Source organism: Pseudomyrmex gracilis, unplaced genomic scaffold (assembly GCF_002006095.1).
Source record: "Pseudomyrmex gracilis isolate BER0280 unplaced genomic scaffold, ASM200609v1 scaffold_126, whole genome shotgun sequence".
In the NCBI taxonomy this organism is placed as follows: Eukaryota; Metazoa; Arthropoda; class Insecta; order Hymenoptera; family Formicidae; genus Pseudomyrmex; species Pseudomyrmex gracilis.
In genome coordinates, this window is record NW_018020710.1 from 120309 (window position 1) to 142514 (window position 22206).

General features: G+C 40.6%; 1 protein-coding gene across 1 annotated transcript in view; it reads right to left on the bottom strand.

Moving 5' to 3' along the window:
• Window positions 1-22206, bottom strand: part of LOC109856623 — a 285949-nt gene that overhangs the window by 54155 nt on the left and 209588 nt on the right. The window contains exons 4-7 of the mRNA XM_020432093.1: window positions 16261-16399; window positions 14890-14954; window positions 10821-11072; window positions 2421-2738 (exon numbers count right to left, since the gene is read on the bottom strand). Coding sequence (XP_020287682.1) covers window positions 2421-2738; window positions 10821-11072; window positions 14890-14954; window positions 16261-16399 — 774 coding nt within the window. The remainder of the gene's footprint in view (window positions 1-2420; window positions 2739-10820; window positions 11073-14889; window positions 14955-16260; window positions 16400-22206) is intronic.

The following is a 22206-nucleotide window of genomic DNA, read 5'->3' on the forward strand; positions in this document are numbered from 1 at the left end:
TCTGAGAATTGAACCCTACTTTAAAACTTTAGCAGAAAAAAAAAAAAATTTCGGACGTATAGCAGCGTCAAAGTAGGATCTACTTTCTCTCTTACTCCTACATAAAAAAAAAGGAATTGAGGTTCAATGTAGACGCTAAATTTCGACTCGGGTTATGTTCGACAAAACAATTCATGGTTTTTAGTGAATTAAATATGTTCATTACCACTATTGTTAATTCAACTTAAACGAATTTGTTATCTTTATTACCATATGCTTGAATTAAAAAACCAAGTATTTCAAAAAACAAACTGAACCTCAACTAAACGCATTTAGTTCAGTTAATAGTATCTTTTTCTCAGTGTATGAAAGATGAAACTTGTTGGCAACACAACAGCGATGCGATACTATCGTTGTTTCGGATACTTATCAATCGCTCTTTGTATCATTTGTTAAATAACGTTATCTACACGGTGTGACGGGTTATGGGACTTTCCAAAATTGTTTTTCTGATTACCTACACTTACAGGACAGGGGAGGTAGTGTGTAGCGTTGTTTGAGTTGTGTGTAACGGCGCGTGCGGACGTTCGATTTTTTTTGACCGATCATCTCTCAGATACAAGCAGCTACGGTAAGTAACGTCCGACCTCTGTTTATCATCGTGGTGGTTCGCGTTCGATAATTTCGTGGGGGATATCGCGATGGAGCATCGCGCCGAGCGATTCATTACGCGCCGAGGTAATGGTATCGCGCGGCCTACTACTACCTGTGTACGTCCGGATGTGATAACGGCGAAAATTGAGAAAACACGGGTTACATTTTTTTAAAACTGTGAAATATCTTTGTGTACGTTTCGGATCAAAAAGCTTTCGGAACGCCGGTTTTGGAGATGAGAGAAAGGGTTGCATTACGAGAGAGAGAGAGGGAGAGAGATGTTTAATCCGACGTTATTTATCCTCCGGGCGCGAGAACACGGGAATTCTGGAAATCGAGACAGAGAAAAACGGGCACGGTCAAATAGCGACCGGGGGGAGTAGAAAGAAGAGAAAGGGAAGGGAATAGCCAGAACGCGCGAGCGGGCTCGATCGGCGGGGGCTCTTCGCGACTGAAGTCCCTCGGCTTTATCGCCCGAGAATTTCATATCTTTCCTTTCGCGATGATATTTATCAAGCGTAATGCGCGAGCGTGAAGCCCCGGTAATTATATATGAATCCATTAACGGAGCTGAAATGGGATTGCAAGAGCTGCGAGATGAAAAGCGAGTAAGACGGAAATGCGCACGCTGCGCGCGAGAACGGACCGGCGAAGGGATGAGGAGGACGGGGGGGGGGGGGAGTGGGTGAGGACGCGCACCGCCCTTTTCGCCCTCTGCCCAGACGTCGCGCAAACACGCTCTTCTTATTCATGGAATGAAAAACCCGTATACGTTGATTAGCAATTCTTTAAAGTATACATTTACATTACCGCGAAACATGACGGCGCGAGGCGTTCCGGCTTGCATTTTGCAAGTTATAATTTAATATTGTTGAGTGCTGCGGAGGCATTGCACTTAAGATGTTACGCGCGCGAGGAGGGGAAGAGCGTGCGATCGTTATGTAAACACAACGTTGCGAGAAGATGTAACATCGTCCGCGACTACACAATGCTCTCGCATGTCCGAGAAAGACAGACGGACAGAGAGAGAGAGAGAGAGAAAGAGAGAGAGGAGAGAGAGAAAGAGAGTCGTAAAAAATTTCGAAAATCCAGCCAGCTAGAAAATAACGATAAATTGAAACGTCCGTGTCCCGATGGGAATCCTCGTCAAGCACGTATTTACACTGTAATAATTAAAATCTACGAGAGAGAGAGAGAGAGAGAGAGAGAGAGAGAGAGAGAGAACGGCAACACACAAAATGGGAAAAATTTTAACGATGATGAATCGCGCAACTAGACGGGAAATACGATTCTTCGCTGATACGATTTATTATCATACGATATCTCATGATAATTGAACATTTTTTTTTAACTGCCGCAACTTTTTCGCTCGCTAAAATGTTCATATTGCGCCAACTCCCCAAAACAATCTTCAACGCTTGATTATTCGACGATTAAATTGCTCTCTCACGCACGCGATCGATCTTTTTTCTTTCTTTCTTTTTTTTTATTACATGGATTGTCTTAATTAAAAGTAAAAACACAGTCGACATTTCGCCGACGTGATGTCAAATCTGCGCTGTTCTTATTTTTTCAAAATATCAATTCGCGAGAAGAAACAAAAATCACTCTGGAAGAAACTGCTGATTTCGCCAATTAAATTAGAGCTTGAATAAAAATAGAAAATATCGGATGTGTGTGTTCAACTTCGAAATCCAATAAATAAATCGCGACGGTTGTTGTAAAGATAAAACCACTTTTTTTGCGGCACGCGAGAAAGAGCCGCGGAAACAGAGTCCAACACTCACCTTTCTTCAGCATCATTGTTCGCGAACCTTCCGTGGGAGTGAACAGGCCGTTACACGTAGCGTCGCCGCTCTGAGCCACCTGGTACATCTCGGTCGTACCTTCGGAAACCGGTCCACCTGGCACGGTGACTTCGTGATCCATGACACCTATGCCTATCGCGGCCCTGTTTAAATTGCTCTGCACCGGTTGGTTCGCCTTCTCGTAGACGAAGCATCGGTATCGATCCTCGTTGCTGGACGCGTGTCCGTGATGCAGACGGCCGACCAAGTAGCGGCTGCTACCCTCCTTCCAGGTGGCCAGACATTCCAGCTCCTCAACTGAAACACGTAGAAGAAACCACAAGGCTGAACGTAATAATTACGAGCGAACTGAGGAGATCGCTCGGTCGAAAAAAATCTCGACCAGCGGCTCGACTAGACGCTAGAGAACGTTCACGCGTCGTCAACAAACGTCAAAATTCTTCAACTCGAAATTCGTCTCTTTTTTAAAACTCTCTACCGAAAAAATTGTATTCTTGTTTTGAGGAGAGATATCCCACTTACTTTAGGTATATTTTATACTAAAATACAGGCGCCAAGAAGAGTTTCTTATTTTAAGAGGAAAATCCTCTAAATAGTAATATATTGATAAGAATATATACTGATTAGAATATAAAAAGCCTCTATAGAAAAACATATATATCTCACTATCGAAAAAGACTATATTCTTAAATAAAGAATATATTCTTAATTTCAGAAGAATATCATCTAAAATCTTTAAGACGATTTTTTAAGTATAAGATCTTCTACTTACAAGAATATAATTTTTTTGGTATATATATATATATATATATACATACACGTACACCAAAAAAATTGTATTCTTGTTTTGAGGATATCCCACTTACTTTAGGTATATTTTATATTAAAATAGGCGCCAAGAAGAGTTTCTTATTTTAAGAGGAAAATCCTCTAAATAGTAATATTGATAAGAATATATACTGATTAGAATATAAAAAGCCTCTATAGAAAAACATACATATCTCACTATCGAAAAAGACTATATTCTTGAATTAAGAATATATTCTTAAATAAAGAATATATTAGTAAATTAGTAAATGAAAAAGGTCACATCGAGCCAAAAAAAGATATTAATATAAAAATATAATGATTTAATGATCAGCACTTACATATATAAAAAATACGCAAAATATTTCGACTCTAACTGGAGTCTTCTTCAGTCGCAAATAACATTTCAATAATATAAAAATATAAAAAATACATTCAACTATAAAGAATATATTCTTAATTTCAGAAGAATATCATCTAAGATCTTTAAGAAGATTTTTTAAGTATAAAATCTTCTACTTACTTAAGAATATAATTTTTTCGGTGTTCCTTTGAATTGTTCTCGCGCACGTGCGTGCTCCTCTCAGTCTAAGAATTTCCTACCTGTTTCTCGTCGTCGTTAAGTAGTCTAAATGGTCAAGAGTCTCTCCTAATCTCATCCGAGAAACGCGGAGAGCTTGATATTGGCGTGGATCTTTGCGCGTGCGAAACTAGCAAATTGTCAACGTGAGCGCGCTCGACGCTCGTCGTTGAGAGCCGTTTAAATCTGCACAACGCGTGTGCTCCAGCTCTTTAAAGCGCACGAAGCGCAGAAAGCGAGTCTAGCGTGTAAAGCATTTGAAACTTCGAAAGCGCATTTAGCGTTTCGAAGTGTGTTACAAGATAATGGTGAAGCACGGTTGCGGCCTGACACCGGCGCGCGCTCCTATGTTTAAACTGTCTGGAGCAACAAAATTAAATGAATTTGAGTTTGACGCTCCGAGCGCTAAACGTGCTTTCGAAGTTTCAGCCGTTTTACACGCTAGACTCGCTTTCAGCGGGACGCGCGCGCGCGCGGCCGTAGCTTTGGCTCGATATACATCTCAAAGTTTTATTTCTGCGAGAGCGACTCGCCGAGCAACAAAACCCCATTCGTCAGACAAAGAATTGGAAAGGAAAACTCTTAATGACGTTCACTTAACGGTTCCGCCAGTTTCAAAGCAACTTCGTCGAATGAGATCTTTAAGACGTTACATCTTAATGTGGATACTGCGAGATTTTTTTTTTTTTTAACATGTCTGTCGACATCCGAGTCGAAATTTAGCGTCTACATTGAACCTCAATTCCTCTTTTTTTTATGTAAGAGTAAGAGAGAAAGTAGATCCTACTTTGACGCTGCTATACGTCCGAAATTTCCTTTTTTCCTGCTAAAGTTTTAAAGTAGGGTTCAATTCTCAGATCAGACTGCGCATTGCAGGCTCTGATAGGCTCAAAATAGGCTCTGATAGGCTCAAAGTAGGAGTAAGAAAAAAAGTAGATGCTACTTTGACGCCGCTATACGTCCAAAATATTTTTTTTTCAAAAATTGAGGTTCAATGTAGACGCTAAATTTTTGAAAAAAGGAAATTTTGGACGTATAGCAGCGTCAAAGTAGCATCTACTTTCTCTCTTACTCCTACATAAAAAAAGAGGAATTGAGGTTTAATGTAGACGCTAAATTTCGACTCGGGTAGGTTTCGATGAAAAAAATAAAAAATAAAAAAAAAATCAATCGCCATTATTAACTTTCGCTCGCGTGTATCTTCTTCTGTTTGCTTTATTCGGATAATTAATTGCGTCCGCGAACAATAGCACAATCACTGATGACGAGAGAGATAATCTACACGATAAATCACGGACGGGGGTTTTTGTTGTCTCTCCGATGTCTCTTGTGCGTTATTTTTCTTATACACTTTCGAATCACAGAAATGGCGATGTTCCAGCTTGACGCTGTGGGAGGGGGAGGGAGGGAGGAGAGAGGAGAGAGAGAGAGGATACGACGATACCCCCCGCAGCTAAAGTTTAATGCCCGATTCTGTGGCGGGTCGTTGAAGCAACTCTTTCTCGTTGCGCCCATTATCTGCCATTCGTAGGAGGCTAGAAGCGCCGCCTCGTAAAGAGGATTTCGATAGCGCACTTCTGGAAACGCCATTGAAGAAACGAGCCAATGCAAACGGACGGAGAAAAAGCGGGCAAACGAGACGAGAGAGAAAGAGAGAGGCGAGAAAACGTCCTGTATGGTTGGACGTCCTCCTCCGAGCGATTGTACGACGAGCCACCGCCGCCCATGATTTCCACGTGAAAAACGGCTGCCGCGATTACTGACCATCCGTTTCGCCCGCCGCCGGCCATACTTCGATATCCATTTTCACTTCGCTACCGGATTTTTATTCGCCGCGTGCAATTTTAATGAAAACGTATCTGGCGATCCGTAATTGACGGAAAAGTGAATGATACATCAGCATTTCTCCCACGAGAGAGATTTACCACCCCTCGAACAATCATCGCTAGATAGAAATCGCGCAACTTCCTCGCCGCCGCTACGTACAACATTTGATGTAATTTAGCGCGCGTAAAACAACGTATTTGTTACATCATCGTACACCATATAAAAAAATTTTCTCCGGAGAAACAAAAACATCCAATCGTGTGTTTTTTCGGTTTGTTTTTCTCTTCGGCTTTGATCTAAGATGTTGTAAATTTTTTATTTTTTTTTCTTTTTTGTTTTTTTAAGATATTGCAAATTTTTTATTCAACGAAATAATAATAATCACGCGCATCCGGATTAGTTTGGTTTTCAATGTGATTTTCATATAATATAATTTCAGTTCGATCAAAGTTATTTCAGGGGCGTATGAAATATATATATATATATATATAACTACGAGCGCGAAAACTAATAGGAAGGATTTCCGAGCTTTTGAAATGCATTCACATTTAAACTGATGAAAGCAGAAACGCATGAAAGAGATTAAAAACAGGCAGAAGTTCCGAATGCCGGGCTGAATGCCTGCTGATGCTTACGGTTCATTGCTTGCTTTGATGTTTTCGCTTTATTATATTCTATAATTCTGTTTGCGCTGTAAAGTGTAAAACAAGAAAATTTCGCATATAAACGTGTATCAAAATTATATATATATATATATATATCCAGAAAAGAGACGCGTTTTTTTCACGAAATTAAAAAAGAAGAGCTCGCGCTATCTATTTATTACACACGCGCCATTCGAGAACTCTTGCGAGGAAAAACATTCCGAATGCTCGAGGAAACATTAATCTATTGAATTATTTGTGTTAAATTACGAGAAAGATTTTCTTTCTCAAAGAAAATACATACGCGAAAAAAAAAAACAACTTTTCCGAGCCAGATTTCAGAACGTATTTCTGCGTTTCTCTTCTTTGTTAAAAAAAAAAAACACGTTAGATTTTGAAAAATCGTAAGAGAAAAAGACACGACAATTTTTCGGCGTCGTATACGCGCCTATTCGAATTGCGCGACAAACAAGAGCGCTTTTTTCTCCGGAACTAGGGAATTTTCGCGTCACTTTGTGGACGCAACGTGGAAAAACTATTTCGGCATACAAATTCCCGTAAAGAAAACGCTGACCTAAAATTCGTCAAAGAGGGTCGGTGGTTGAAAGACATCCCGATAGATCCGGGGGGCGTGTTTGGTGTGTTTGAAGATATCGCTGTGGATGCCCCCGGCGTTATTTGCCGCAAAAATGTTTCGAGCGCGAGCTCGTTCGTCGGCGGCGGCGGTGGCGGCGCGTCGTTGGCGACGCCGGGCGTCGTAAAGACGCTTCCCCGAGCGCTTCTTAAAGCGCCATTGGGAAAACCTGGGCATTCAGCGACGGACGGGAAAGGAGCGGTCGGAGGAAGACGAATGAAGCGCCCGGAGAGAAGAAGAAGACGAAGAAGAAGAAGAAGAAGAAGAAGCGAGGAAAGCTTTGCGAGCGAGCGAGCGAACAAGCGATCGACTCGACGGCGGCAGCGGCGAACGTTTTCTTGAGAAAGAAAGAGAGAGAAGGAGGGAGATTTCCGCGTGAAAAACGATACCGGGATTCTCTCCAGGCTGTCGCCGCTCGAGATCCCTTCGGCTTTCTCGGCGACGCGACCGACGGGACCGACAATTATCGGTTCGAAGCCGGACTGTGTGTGCGGGCTCGAGGCCGCGCAAAGAGAGCGAGAGATGCTATCGTTCAAACCGCCGCAAGTTCGCTTCGCCATTTCGGCCTCGCGCTCTTTCTTCTCTCTTTCTGCTTCTTTTCTCTTCATCCTCTAGTCGCCTTCCGGGCTCTAGAACCCGAATAGAGGCAACGACGACGGGATCTCGGGGGGACGGGGGGGAGGGGGGGAGGGACGCGTATCTAAATCACATCTCGCGGCGCGCGAGAAAGTCTGCTTCCCTCCCCCCTCCTTTTTTTTTTTTTTTTCCGGACGACTGAGACCCTTTCTCGCGACTCGCTCTTTCACCGCCGCCGTCGCGGTCGGCGCCTCCTCGCCTTTTTATCTCGCTCGACCGCTGTGGAGTCGGTTTTTTGATCTTCGAGTAATTTGAGAGGTGCAGCTTGGGGAAAAAACCTTCTATTTCTAGACCTTCAGATACTTCTCTCTCTCTCTCTCTCTCTCTCTCTCTCTCTCTCTGTCTCTCTCTCTCTCTCTATGTCTGTGCGATCTCGTTCCTCATCATTTCCCTCCGCGTCTCCGCGTCTTTTAAAATATCCTGCGAAAACCCGATTTCTCGCTTTTTTGAACGCGAATACGTCTTAAACACGCTCGCAAAGCAAACCCGTCGGAAAAAAAAAAATCAATAATCGCGTTTGGGGTTAATAATACATATTATTTATAGGCGTTTCTATTTGAGAAAAAAAAAGGGCACTACAGTAATCACGATTTTTCAAAACAAAAAAAACAAAACAAAACAATTGCTGTCAATAACAATGTGTGTTCCGCGATACAAAATTTCAAACAGTCGCCGGCGTTTCAAATTCAGATCAAATCGATTTAATTGTGAAGAGAGACACGCGTTGTTGGTTGAAATATTACGTGTCGTGAGAAATTTGGAAAACACGCGATCGCGCGTGTAATAAAACCGATTTTCTATATATGCGAAACGTTTAAATCGGTTACACCCGAATTATGAAAAATTTCTAAACCACATGAAAAATTGATTCACATTCTGCGAATGATCTATTCGCCGACCGGCGAGCGAGAGAGCGATACGCATCGAATCGGCTCTAGTCGGAGAAATCGGTTTCTCAACAGGTTGCACGGGAAGGCGGGAGAAACGAAAGGCGTTGACGATGTCCCTTTTCGCGCGAAACGCCGGGATTCAGAATGAAAGGATCGTTATAAATACCCGCGTGCGTTTCAATTTAATTCGGAAAAAAAAATCTGTCGCCTGACCGAATCGCAACCGCTTTTTTACTGCTGCCCCCCCCTCTCTCTCCCTTCTTTTTCCGCAAAGTGCTCGTTAAAGGTACGATTCGTTCGTTTTTAGATTTCGAGCCCGAAATCGTTTCCATTTTACTGGGTGTTTGAAACGCGCGGACGCGCGGGTATACCAAAGCGCATCGAAAGTAAATCCGATCACACACGCGACGAGAAAAATAGAAGAAGAAAATGCACAGGTATATATAAAGCCGCACACGCTAGTCTCTCTCGGTTTCCTCTCCATTCACATTGTTCCGCTGTATTTACATGACGTCTATCTATACATTTTCTTTTTTTTTTTTTTAATCCCTTGCGTAATATCGCGAATATGCGAGATATTGCGAGGTTATGATAAAATCAATGGCCGCCGAAAATTGCAGCATTGAATATTCCGGGAGACGTTTAATTGAACAAGAAAATAGAAAATAACAAAATTGTCGATATATTTTTCTCGATTGATGCGAGCTATGGAAACGTTTCTTTTTAGAAAAAAAAAAGAACGGAGAGAGAGAGAGAGAGAGAGAGAGAGAAGCGGAAAAAAAGTTTAATAATTTTTTTATAATGCAAAATATTTGATACCGTGCGATTTTTTTTGTATGACAAAACCAAGCTGCAACGGCGTATGGCGACGGGATGTGACAAAACAAAAAATATGATAACGCACACATCGTTGCGCGTTCGAGTCTTCTTTGATGCATGACAAGTGCAAATCACTTTGTGAAGTATTGCACACGGTGATGTTATCGATAAATCCTGATTTTAATCCCGTCAAACTCCGAAAGTTAATTTGAATATTTGTGCAATGCGAAGCGTAAAAAGTACTACTTCTTCAACTAGTTTTTTTTTTCATGTAAATTATTAAACCCTGAAAGGACATTCGCGAAATGAATATTCTATTCTATTATATACCTTCCTCACCGCCGCCCCCTACCTCCTTTATCATCTGGTGGCCTTAATAGCGGAACCGGAATCGATGTTCGGCCTGATGAATATTTAGACGCTGCCCACACATTTTGCAATGTAACTAACTGGTATAATTGGCAACGCTATATCCCTTAGCTTTGAAAACGGATTATCGCGACGACATCGATTAAACCGCAATATATTAAATTGAATACACACATCGGTCAAAAGTGGACACATGAAGCCCGGTATTGAGTACAAATTTAATCTCGCTGTGCCTCGCGTTATTAAATGCGAATCCATCAAGTAACGAGTGTTTAATTGAAGCGCGCAAGATATACAAACTCCCCTTCCCCCCCTCGATGATGGGGCGAGCGCGGCCTATCGCGCGCAGAGTCGCTCTCGAGTGACTGTTAACACGAAATGCCAATCATCCTAATAAGCTGTACTACTCAAGTTAAATTGTAACAATTAAACGGCGCATCGATCTTTTGACAAAGAGTTCGATTAATCACTGCAACAACTGTCTCTCTCTTTCTCTCTCTCTTACGCGCCGCGTTAATTACGTTCTAATTTCATCAATGAACAAAAAATTCACCGTGATTCGAATAACGTAAATATTCGATGTAAATAAATAAGCGATTTCACAACAGAGTATTGATTGTAATTATATTATATAATAAATTATTATGAAATATACAGTTTTCACACACACACACACACGAACACGTACACACGGTGAGTTAAAGAACTGAAAAATGTGAAAATATATGAAACGGTATGTTAATAATTTATTTAATAGAAATACGCACTGCACGAATCTATATTTATACGTATGTAATTGGTAATATTATAACAAAACATTTCTCTCGAAGAAATATGCTGGTCGTTGGTTGTAAAGCGGCTTATAAATTAAATGCAGGGAATTTAGTTTACTGTAGTTTGTAATTTGTGAGAAGTTTAACAAAATTATTAATACTAATAACAAAACGCAAATTGTGTACGCGCACATTATTGGGATCACGTGAGAGAATCACATTTCGAATTAAAAAAAAAAGTGTCAATTTTTTTTATCGTCAATTGTTTCGAAACAATTCACGATTCTCAAACTTCTGACGCTTTTTTTCGCACACAAATAGATTTGTTTTTTTTTTTTTTTTTTTACGGAATAAAAGTAGAAGTTTTTCTTTTGCGCGATAAGAAGAAGAAACGTCTTACCTGCGCTTTCCGAAGCCGGTATGTCCGGACAAGCCTGGTACTTGAACAGAAGTCTGCTGTCGTCTGTGCAGGTGTCGACATTGCTCGGCGGATTAGAACACGTACCGTGGCCACGGTTGTATGAAAAAGTCATCGGTCCGCGAAAGGGACACGCCACGGGAGGCGCCTCTTCGCGGAACATGGAGTACAGCAACGCATCCCCCGTAATAAACGAGCACAGAGACGCCAAAGAATTCCTAGTGTGACAGTAAGCTGCAAGGAAAATTTAATTAAGATTATACACACGCTCCAGTTGTCAAACACAGCCTATAATAATAATAATAATAATAATAATAATAATAATAATAATAATAATAATAATAATAATAAATTTGTGTCGTTACAATATCATTTTATTATTAAATTCGCGAGCCAAATTTTCCCGAAACAATATTCGTTACTCGAAAATTTGCGACATCACGTATTAGTATTGAATATTACAGAAACGCATGTTAAATAAATAATATGACGAAAAAGATCAGAAAAATTAATTTACAAACGGTAAATATTAAACGTTAACTGTAGGTATTCGGTTAAAATATATTTAAATTATTTTTTTTCCATTTTTCTTCTTCTCTATTTTAAATAAGAGCAAAAAATTATTTTGCTCTTGTAAAATCCAATTATTTTCGAACGGGCGGCTTTTAAATAATTCTATTTTAAAAAAAAAAAAAAAAAAAAANAACAAAACATAATGCAAATCTATAGCGAACTTCTTCGCGTACATCGCGCGCTTGACAAAATGATACGGGATTTATGTAAAGGGAAATATAGTATTTTGCTCTTGTAAAATCCAATAGATACAAAAAAAAAAAAATTTAAAAAATTCTATTTTAAAAAAAAAAAAAAAAAAAAAAGAGTAATCTTATTTCGAAACAAAACATAATGCAAATCTATAGCGAACTTCTTCGCGTACATCGCGCGCTTGACAAAATGATACGGGATTTATGTAAAGGGAAATATAGTATTGACGATTATGATATTGTTATACGATCACTCGCGGAAGAGACTCCGATTAGAAGTCTTGTAACGTCGCGGAAACTTCAATTTTCCCGAGCGCAATATTACCGTTATCGGATTTCGTATATCGCTGATGATAACGTATCACTCGTACGGCGCAAAGTGAATGAAAGCCTCTACAAGCCGTCCTATTACTCGGTTCGCTTCGCCCACACACGAAAAAGTTCCTCCGCGGCAGCAAATCTTCCGCTACGGCGCGTATCATTTTTCGAACGAACCCGACGATAATCGCGGTTACATCTCTTTTTACGAGACTCTCCCGCGGGGAATCACGACGTTAATAAAAATTTTGCCGGATAACGAAAAGTTCTTCTATATCGTCGCCGGCGACGACGCGAGACGCGCGCGGTGAAGAGAAAGTCGTCGTTGGGCGGGCGATGGCCGTCGGCGGAAGAGAGGAAAAGAAGAAGGTCGAGTTGGACGATGACGAATCTTCCTGAGTAGCAAGTTCATAGCCGGCGCGCGGTGGAAGTTTAACCGAGGATATTTCCCTCGATTTCTTTCTCCCCCCCCTCCCTTGCCGCGCAGAAAACTGCCGGCGTCTACCGCGAAGAGACTTAACTTTTCTGCACGCAGGTGTTACCCCGCGGCCACACAGTGAAAAAACGAGCAAAAGACTTTTGTCTTCGGTCTGCCTCTTTATTGGCGACGAGATCCCTCTCTTCTTCTCTCTCTCTCTCTCTCTCTTTCTTTCGTTTAAAGCTTCTTTTCTAACTCAAATAATTCCAACGACTGTGTTTACTGATGTATAAGCGTTTGAAAGAATTGCAAAAATTGCTCTCACGTCGTCTACTTTGAGATATTATATTAAAATAATAAATTCAAATGTGTCGTGTCGCGAGATGTTCGTGCAGATTTATAGCGTATGTTATTCAACGGACTACTCGAGGCATCATGTTGCAATGAATTTTCGAATTGAATTTAATTCAAATCTCCATGTGTATTGCATGGTAAAAAGGTACAAGGTTAAAAAAAAAAATATATATATATATATGTACGTGTTGCCTTGTGTTCGACCTTAATACTTAGTTGAACATATAATGAACATAAAGACTTCTGAGTTTTTCAGCAAATCTCGCGTTTCTTTAATAAAGTACACGTCCTTTGTGGAAGTATTGCGTTTGCTTCGACGTTTCACTCGTCCGCGCTTTGACGTTCTCGCAACCGAGATGCTTGGATTTGCGCCGAAATAGGTGTGTATGTGTGTGTGTGTGTGTGAGAGAGAGAGAGGTAGGTAGGAGTGTTCCCCCATTTTTCCCGGCGACAAACTGTGCTCACCGAAGGCAGTCTGCGAGCGACGGTGCCCGCGGCGTGACACTATGCAGATTAAAGCCCGATAAAACGAAGAGAAGAGAGAAGAAAAACGAGGGACTTTGACAAATCGTCGAAAAATGCCGACGCGAGACGTACGGAGGCGGATCCAGCGCGCGGACGCTGTCGCGCTTTTTTTCCGCTCGCGCGTACATGTTGACCTGCGCTTTTTTCTTTCCCGTGGAGCTACGAGTCCGAAAACGTGGACGCGCCACCGGTAGAGACGCTCCCTATCGCGTTTAGGTGAACGAAACTTCGGGCTATACTACTACTTTCTTGATGCTTCCTATCCTATCGCCGAACTCTCGATATTCGATAAAACTGCAAAAGTATTCTTCCGAGAGAGATCGTTCGGAATATAGTTGCGCACGTAGAAAACTACTCAACTACGATTTCTATAATACGAGCGATTACAATTCGTGACGTCGCGCTCTCGTACGATGTTCGTCCGTGAACGAAAAACCGACATACACAATCGTCGATTTTACGCGCAAGCAGATGTAATACAGATCGTATTAAATTTTTATTCAATTATTTTTTTTTTTTTACAATCAATATTAAATTGAGGATCTCCTCAGGCTCGTAAAGTTTATTAAACTTAATAAATGAATAAATAATTAGTCTTAAAGAGCCGTTCGCAGGATGTTGTGCGGAAAATATGTCTTATATGTGTGTACACATATATAAGTAAATTCACGTGTGTTTTTCGAATTGAAATTTCAATTCTTAAATTCATATAGGATGCTAGTTTTGCATCTCATATATGACAGACCCCGAATACCCCCTCTAATTGATTTAAAATATTGCGAAAAAAATTCCTCAGCCAGGAGCCGAACCTGGAATCTCCGGCTTTCTATTTTTTTTTTTTTTTTCAACCTAATCGCGATCGTGGAAAACTTCAAAAAAAAGTGTATCACACTTTATTTTGTTATATTACAATTTTTCCCACACGCTTTACTAAATCTATATCTGAACGATTGTTTAACAACTATATATATATACATTTATTTTATTTAACAACTATATATATATATATATATATATATATATATATATATACATTTAACGTTCTCCCGAGAGACTGTCTGCGCCGGGATTTTGCAGTAACGTTACCAACCGGAAGCGGACGACGTGCCCGTACTTTTAATCCGGCGAATATGCGAAGTGCGAACTAGCGCGTTTCGTTAGAAATTATTATCGTGTTTCGACGAGTTCGCTCGGATGAGCGCATTAACGAGGCGGATAGGATATCCACGGAACGTCGAGGGAAGACGGGGATGGACGGGATGTGTGTTCCCCCCGATCTTCTTTACACGGTAAACGAGATTGGCAGTCGCGGGACGGAATTAGCGAATCCGTTTTCGTAACTGCAACTACTCTGTGACGTCGAGCGCTCATTGCGTTCGCGCGCGGCAACGGCAACGGCGACGGCGGCGGAGAAAATCGTTACGTCCAGGAATAATTTCCAGACGCTTCGCTACGGCATTATGTCTTTCTTCTTCCGCCGTCTCATCGCGCGGATTTTAATTAACGATCGGCATTTTAATGAACAAGCGGAAAGCTAACGGCAAATCGTTATCGATCCGGCGAAGTAACGACGAGCCACTCTACGGTGTGCATATTTTCTCGTACCTATTTCTGTAATTTTTTTTTTTTTTTTTTTTTTTGGTTTGTTTTGTTTTGTTTTTTTGGTACTTACTCTCTTTGTACTGGAGAACGTTGGAGTGCTTCTCGTGGATGACGACGCAGCGATAGCATGATTTTCTGAAACAAAAAAAAAAGCAATAAAAAAAAAAAAAAAAACATCAGAGCATTAATTCTGAGCACTTCGCGATGTTGGAAAACGTAAAAATCCTATACTGTTGCTTCTATCTGCCGCGTTGAAACCGAAGAGACAAAACGGCACGATTTGAATAATACGTTCTTAATCAGTGAAAATAAAACCAGTCGAAGTCAAAATAATGTGCACCAGATATTTCTCAGAAAGAAGAAAATAAGAAGAACGCGCGCGAAGAAACTGAACAAGAAATCCGCGTTGGCGACTGATTTTTTTTTTTGTAATTATTTTTCTCTCGAAAACGACCGAAGTTGTTCTGTAGGGGGTAGAAAAAAAAAAAAAAAAAAAAAGAAAAAAACATCAGAACAGTTTTGAAATGTGTACGGTTACGTTACGTTGCCATACGTTTTTAAAACGATATCGCCAATTCTCCGGAATTGAATAAACCGCTAGCCGAGATAAAAAGAGAAAATATTCAGGGTATTCGGTCGACCGATTTCGCTATATTAGCTTTAGTAACTAAGGCTTTGATCGGTTGGATACATGTACCGTGCATGTTATCTGAATCCTATGTGTGTGTGTATATGTACATATATACATATATATATGTGTGTGTGTATATACATATATATATATATATATACACATGTACACACATATATATATAGCTCCATAGAAATTTTCAGAGTAAAAAAATTGTCTCGCTACAATTGCTTGCGCGGTGCACAAAGAGATTAAAATAAATACCAATAGATACAATATGGACAGGTTTTGTTTTTTTTTTTTTACTTCGTTACGATGTACACTAAAGAAACCAATATCCAATTGAAGAGGTATTGAACTTCTACTGCCGGATTACTTATTTATTACGATACGATTAATTTGAAGATGAAAATTTAAGTTTTTGTCGAGAGCGAACAATCTACTTTTTCTTTTTTTTTTTTTTTTTTCGTTATCCTTTAATAGAACCAAAAGTAAACAATCTAGTTTTCCATCATTTTCTCCACTTTTATTTATTTTTTTTATTATTACGATTTATTTGTTGATACGAGAATGAAAAAAAAAAAAAAACCCAGTAGATCTGCAGACGTTTGATTAAAACGAATATAAACAATTTGTTTTAAATCATTTTTTTTTTAAGCGCAATTTGTGTTACTTTATTTGCGAATATTTTGAAATAACAAAACACTTGCGGAGCGCTTTGTAGAAATTGCGCGCCGATAATTTCTCGAAAAATAGATTTGCGTATTCTGAAATGGAGAAGATGTAATTAACGCTCTCGATCGCACTTACTGATCTACAAGAAGAAACTTGTCGCCTTCGTTGTGCAGACACTTGCCCTTGGTGGATAACTCGTTCTTGAGTATTACTATTGATTGCCTCACGCCACTTTGAAACCACGTGCCTTCCCACCTCGCTGGAAACGAGCATTCTGGAAACAAGCAAGAAATAGAGTTCAAGGTTAGAACAAAGATTATTATCGTTTGCGTCGCGTTTGCATGAACAACAAAATTCGCGAATGAAAAACAAAATTAGGAGGATTTAACTCGCGTTGCGCAAAAATTCTAAACAGATTTTTCAATTTAAACGAACAAATTTTTTTTACAATCGCGAAACAAACAAATCAATCACGCAAGTGTAAGAGACCCCCCCGCTCATTTCTAGAAATCCCACTTAAAGCTTTTACTCTTCAGACTCTGTCTTTTAACGAGATTTACGTCACGTCCATTTGCACCTTACACGTCGCGAGGAAAATGCGGAGAGACGTAATATACCCAATGAAGTAATTCGGGACAAATCGAACGCGAGTCGAAGACACAAGCGTGAGAGTAAAGACAGAGAAGGGAAATTCGACGTAGACGTGTGAGCAAAAGAGAGAGAGAGAGAAAGAGAGAGAGAGAGAGAGAGAACGGAGCGGAGGGAAAAGGAGAGACGGAGAAGTCGGAGGGAACACACCGTCGATGGCGAGATGGGAATTCCCAGGGTGGGATAATCCCGAGGGCGAGGCGAATTTCCGGAAACTACTGCTAGTATGGAAGGGATACATCCAGCCGAGTTATCGGCGATAATCGAAATCCGGAGGAGTCCCCGGTGCCTCGTTCGTTTCCCCCGCGTGCGTAGGTCCACCTATCTACTGAAAACGAGAAGAGAGAAACGAGAGACGAGAGAGAAGAGGAAAGGGGTTGGGAGGGGGGAACGAGGAGAACGACGGGATGTATTTTTGAACCCGACGGGGCGAAATAGAAATCCATTTTCGAGAAACGAGCGGGGACGCGCGCGATACAAAACGATGTTTGGTCCAAACATGAGGTGAAAATTACGAAACAGGAATGATGGATGTATCTCCGCTTTTCTTTCCCGTGTAATATATATATATATATATATATATATATGTATACACACACGTATACGAGCTATACACTGCCATAACTACGGTATTGTTTCTCCTGAATGAAACGTGCTATTCTCAAACGAACATTTCCAATTCGCGATATAGAGATATAGCGCGATCCGATACGTATATAGTCGACACATGCTCGCAACATGTGCTCACAAACTTCCGCATGTTATGTGTTTGATAATTCGTTGTGTTTAACACAAGTTGTATCTTTATTGATCAAGTGTGCAAATTTAAACGCGCGCGCGAGAGAGAGAGAGAGTAGAATGTGATTATCATTTGATACACTTAACCGGTGTTCCGCTAACGAGAACGTTTTCTCACGAATCGAGATAACGTTTGATGGAACTTTAATGAAGTCGCTAACGTATAATGATTGAATCACCGTTAATCTAACACACCAAAGTGCCCGTCCCTCGCAATAACGCGCTCCGACGTGGTGTCTTCTCCATCTCGCCTCGATTCGAAATTGTCATTCTGTGCGTGTACATACATATGTGTGTCTGAAGTAATTTACGCCGGGAGATTAATTTAATGGCTTAACTTTGTTACGCCGCGCGGTACCGCCGATTTCGCTTGTAGAGGTATTCTTCGTTAATATCCTATCAGATATAACTGCCAGAAACTACCTTTATGCATAGCGCGGCATTAGCCGAACTGCTAGAACTAATAGTCTCATAATTTTGATTTACCCTACGCAATAATCAAGCGGCATAAATTTCGCGCGTTTGTATCACTCGCGTTTATCTAACAACGCTTTATATGTCTAAATAACGCTTTACATTATATAAACAACGCTACAACTTTTGTACAACGCACAATTTTCTGTAGCGCAGTTTTTTTTTTTTTTTTTTTTCTAAATAAAGGAATATACGGAAATTAAATATCTCGCTACGGAGAGAGAGAGAGAGAGACGTATCGGATAACCGTGACGTCGTTTAACGCGCTTAATTAGACATCTGCAAGACGTGGTTAAGAGAGAACGCCGGGATAAGCACGACGCCGAGACTTGACGGCACGCGAAAGTAATTCAATTGCGGAAAAATATTTTCGCAAGGATTTCGCGGCCGAGGGGTAACAAAGAGAATTTAAGCAAAAGTCCGCCGGGCGGCGCGCGGACTGTTATCGTTTCTCGAAGTTGACTCACGACTGTTGATTCGTCTAATTGGAGAGAGAGGTTTTTTCTTTTTTTTTTTTTTTTTCCCTAAGGTTTTTCCAGAGAGGGTGGATGGTTAAATGTTGGTTAAATGGTTTACCGACTATTGGCGAGAGGAGGTAAATAACGACGATCCTTTCTCCGAGAAATACGTGCGCTCTCTGGTTAGCTTTGCTAACGCAAATTTTGGCCGGGTGTTTGTAATAACAAGACGCGAATGAGTTCTCCGTGCTCGGAATGTTGAGACAGCGTTTTTATAAGAAAATCCTTTTTCTCGCTTTCGCACGCGCGCGCGCGCGAGCGGCCGCTGACACGTTGAGGCTTGTACCGAGCCTCCATTATGGTTTGCACAAACATAGCACGTTTACTTTTTGTTCCCCCGCAAATGGAACAAAGAAACCGCATCTCTCCCTCCTGTTCAATTTGAAAAGGATTTTGTGTAAAAATAGACACGTGTAGAAGTCGGACACGCGAGAGTATGCACACACACACACACACACAAAACACAGTTCTTTCGCGGACTGTTACTTTGCGCGGAGAATAAATAAATTAATAAAATTGTTCAAACACAAGAAAAAGAAACGTAATCGTTTGTTAATTTATTTTATTAGACGACAACACAAATGACCACGCGCAATTTCGTTATTTTGTTTTGCGCGCAATTATTACAACGTTTTTTCGAATTGCATTTTGCATGTGTAAATATTTATACATATTTGTATGAAAAAAATATTAAAAAAATATGAAAAAAAAAAGCTTAAAGCTCGTTGAAATTAATAACAAGATATATATATATATATATATAAGGCCTTACGAGCCATTCTCAAGATGATTTTTCGCAGAAAATTTTAAAATTAGTTGGGGGGGGGGGGTATCCGGGGTCTGTCATATGTGAGATGCAAATCCGGCATCCCGTGTGATTTTAAGAATTGAGTTTTCAACTCAAAAAACACTCACTTGTAAAAATTTACAAGTTGAATTCGTTACATGTGTATGTATATATATACACGTACAGATTTTTCTACTCAAAACATCTTGAGAATGGCTCGTAAGGCCTTATATATATATCTTGTTATGAAAAAAATATGTTCGTAAAAAAAAAAAAAAAAGAGACTTTATCGAAACGTTTACGGCAAGTGAACACGCCGGTCTTAGCTTGGAGGGGTTGAAACTGAGACCACCGCGTGTGTTTGCTATTTATTTTGCATCATTCAGAGCAAACAACAGTAATTGGAGGGGTTAAGGGAGAGAAACTGATTACGTGTGGTGAAAAAAAAAAAAAAATCATCGAGCACTCAAGGACGAGTGTACGAGGGGTACAGGTGCGTTCGGGACGAAATGGGGATCGATACGACGCGAGGGGGTTCGAACCACAGGTCCCGAAATTCGTCAACCACCCTCCTCGCACATTCATCTCTTCCCCCCCGAGAGCGCCGTTTTACCGTCGGCGGCCACCCTCCCCGACGGGCATTTATTTATTTCCACGCAGTTCGTATGCCGCACGTTTTCTCCGCGTTTCTCCCGTTTCTCTCGGGCTCGAATGAGGCGATGAGGCGTAACAAGGGTGAGAACGCCGTGGGAGAAGGACTCCGGAAGGTCGCGCGAAAAACGCGGGGGAGGAACATTCGCGCAAGGGGGACGGGGCGGGGGGGGCGTGGGGGTCTCGCGAGTCGCGCTAGGGTCGTAAAATCCGCGGGAGAAACTCGAAACCCGTAATCACAGTTCGCACTGTGTAGTCGCCCACCATGATGGAGCACCTTCGCGAGGGAGAGAACACCAGACGGCTTTCTCTGGAAAGCCGTGGAGAAAAGCAAGAGGGGGGGAGGGGGTGGATAAACTCGGAGAGCTCGCGTCTCGCGAACATTGCGCGAATTATCTTCTTCGTTTCACCTCGATTGGCTTCTCTCCGAATTGTCTCAAAAAACTTTTATTTCGTTATTTCTTGCAAATCGATTCGGCGCCGAAATTTGTCATTTAATTTTCTCACAATTCCGCGGCTGTGTAAAAAAAAATAACCGGTTGTTTTTTTTTTTCGTTTTTTTTTTTTTCGTCGAAGTTTTTCGGTCTCGATATCGAACGACACAGTTTTACGGGGCAATTAAAACGCGCGGTTACGTCGCGTTAACGAAGTTTTCTCCTCCGACCGCGAGGGATTACATCGAGAGATATACACGGGCTCTCTCTACTCTCTCGGTCAATCCAGTAACGACGAAAGATTTTCCATCGCGGAGAATGGCGATGGAATGGAGAAAAGACGAAATACGGAAAGCGCGCGCGGCGGGAAGCTTTTCGACCACCACCGCGAAATGGAATGCCCAGAAATTTTATATTTATGCTTTGCGGGGGGTTATATTGCTGGTTTTGGTGGGAAGCGACCGAGTGAACAAAATCGATATGGGTGTCGATACGCGCGCGCGTGTTCGATCCGGGTAAATTGAAATCCATAACCAAACACGGTATATGCAACAGCACTCAAACGCGGTCCGTTGTCACGACGGAAAGTTCCCTCCCGTCTTCGGAGCGGTAAGAGAACGAATGACGACGCGATGCGTTCTCGTTGTTTCGTATCGAATTGTATCTCGCGCGTTCCTCGCGTCTTCTCTTTCATTTTTCTAAATAATCTCACGGAGAAGATAATAATCTTAAAAATAGAAAAACATTTCTTATGTTCTCGGAGAGTTTCTTTGCAGAATTCGTTGCGAGAGATTAAACAGCGAATAATATTCGAACACGAGTTTTACTTCTTCGCGGTATAAGTTTTATTTATTTATTTATTTTTATTTTAATGAGGAATTTAAAAAATACAAAGCCAAATATTAAACACAGAGGTGAAAATTTATCGTCCGGGAATGCGTTTCAACATTTGAAATTGATGATCTTCAGTTTTCATTAACACAGTAATGGGTAAAAATCTCTGTATCTTAAAAACACAATTATACAAGGTCTGTATCGAGCTCAAATGGTTCTTAAAAAATTATTATATTATACACTTAAAATAACAAAGACATACCGTTGTTAGTTTTGCAATAATACAAACGTTTCGGGCCCTTACTTTGAGCCTTCTTCAGTGTAACACTAAATAAATTTTAAATTTTTACGCAATAACGCACATCGTGAAACGCACTTGAAAAGTTCAGAGTTAACAAATGAAATTCTTACACGTAGAAGTCTCTGTATCTTGTTGCAAAAGAATTTACTTAAAAGTGTCACAAAAATACAAATCGAAGAGACGTTGAAGTTTTTCGAGACAACGACTCGAAAAACGCAAAAGCTCGAATTGTTTGTTAACCGCCTCCGGTAGTTAAAAAATTTGTCTCTCGAAACTTGTTCCAACGACCCGAGTCGAAATTTAGCGTCTACATTGAACCTCAATTCCTCTTTTTTTTACGTACACCGAAAAAATTATATTCTCGTAAGTAGAAGATTTTATACTTAAAAAATCTTCTTAAAGATTTTAGATGATATTCTTCTGAAAAATTAAGAATATTTTCTTTATTTAAGAATATAGTTTTTTTTGATAGTGAGATATATATGTTTTTTTATAGAGGCTTTTTATATTCCAATCAGTATATATTCTTATCAATATTACTATTTAGAGGATTTTCCTCTTAAAATAAGAAACTCTCTCTTCTTGGCGCCTATTTTAGTATAAAATATACTTAAAGTAAGTGGGATATCCTCAAAA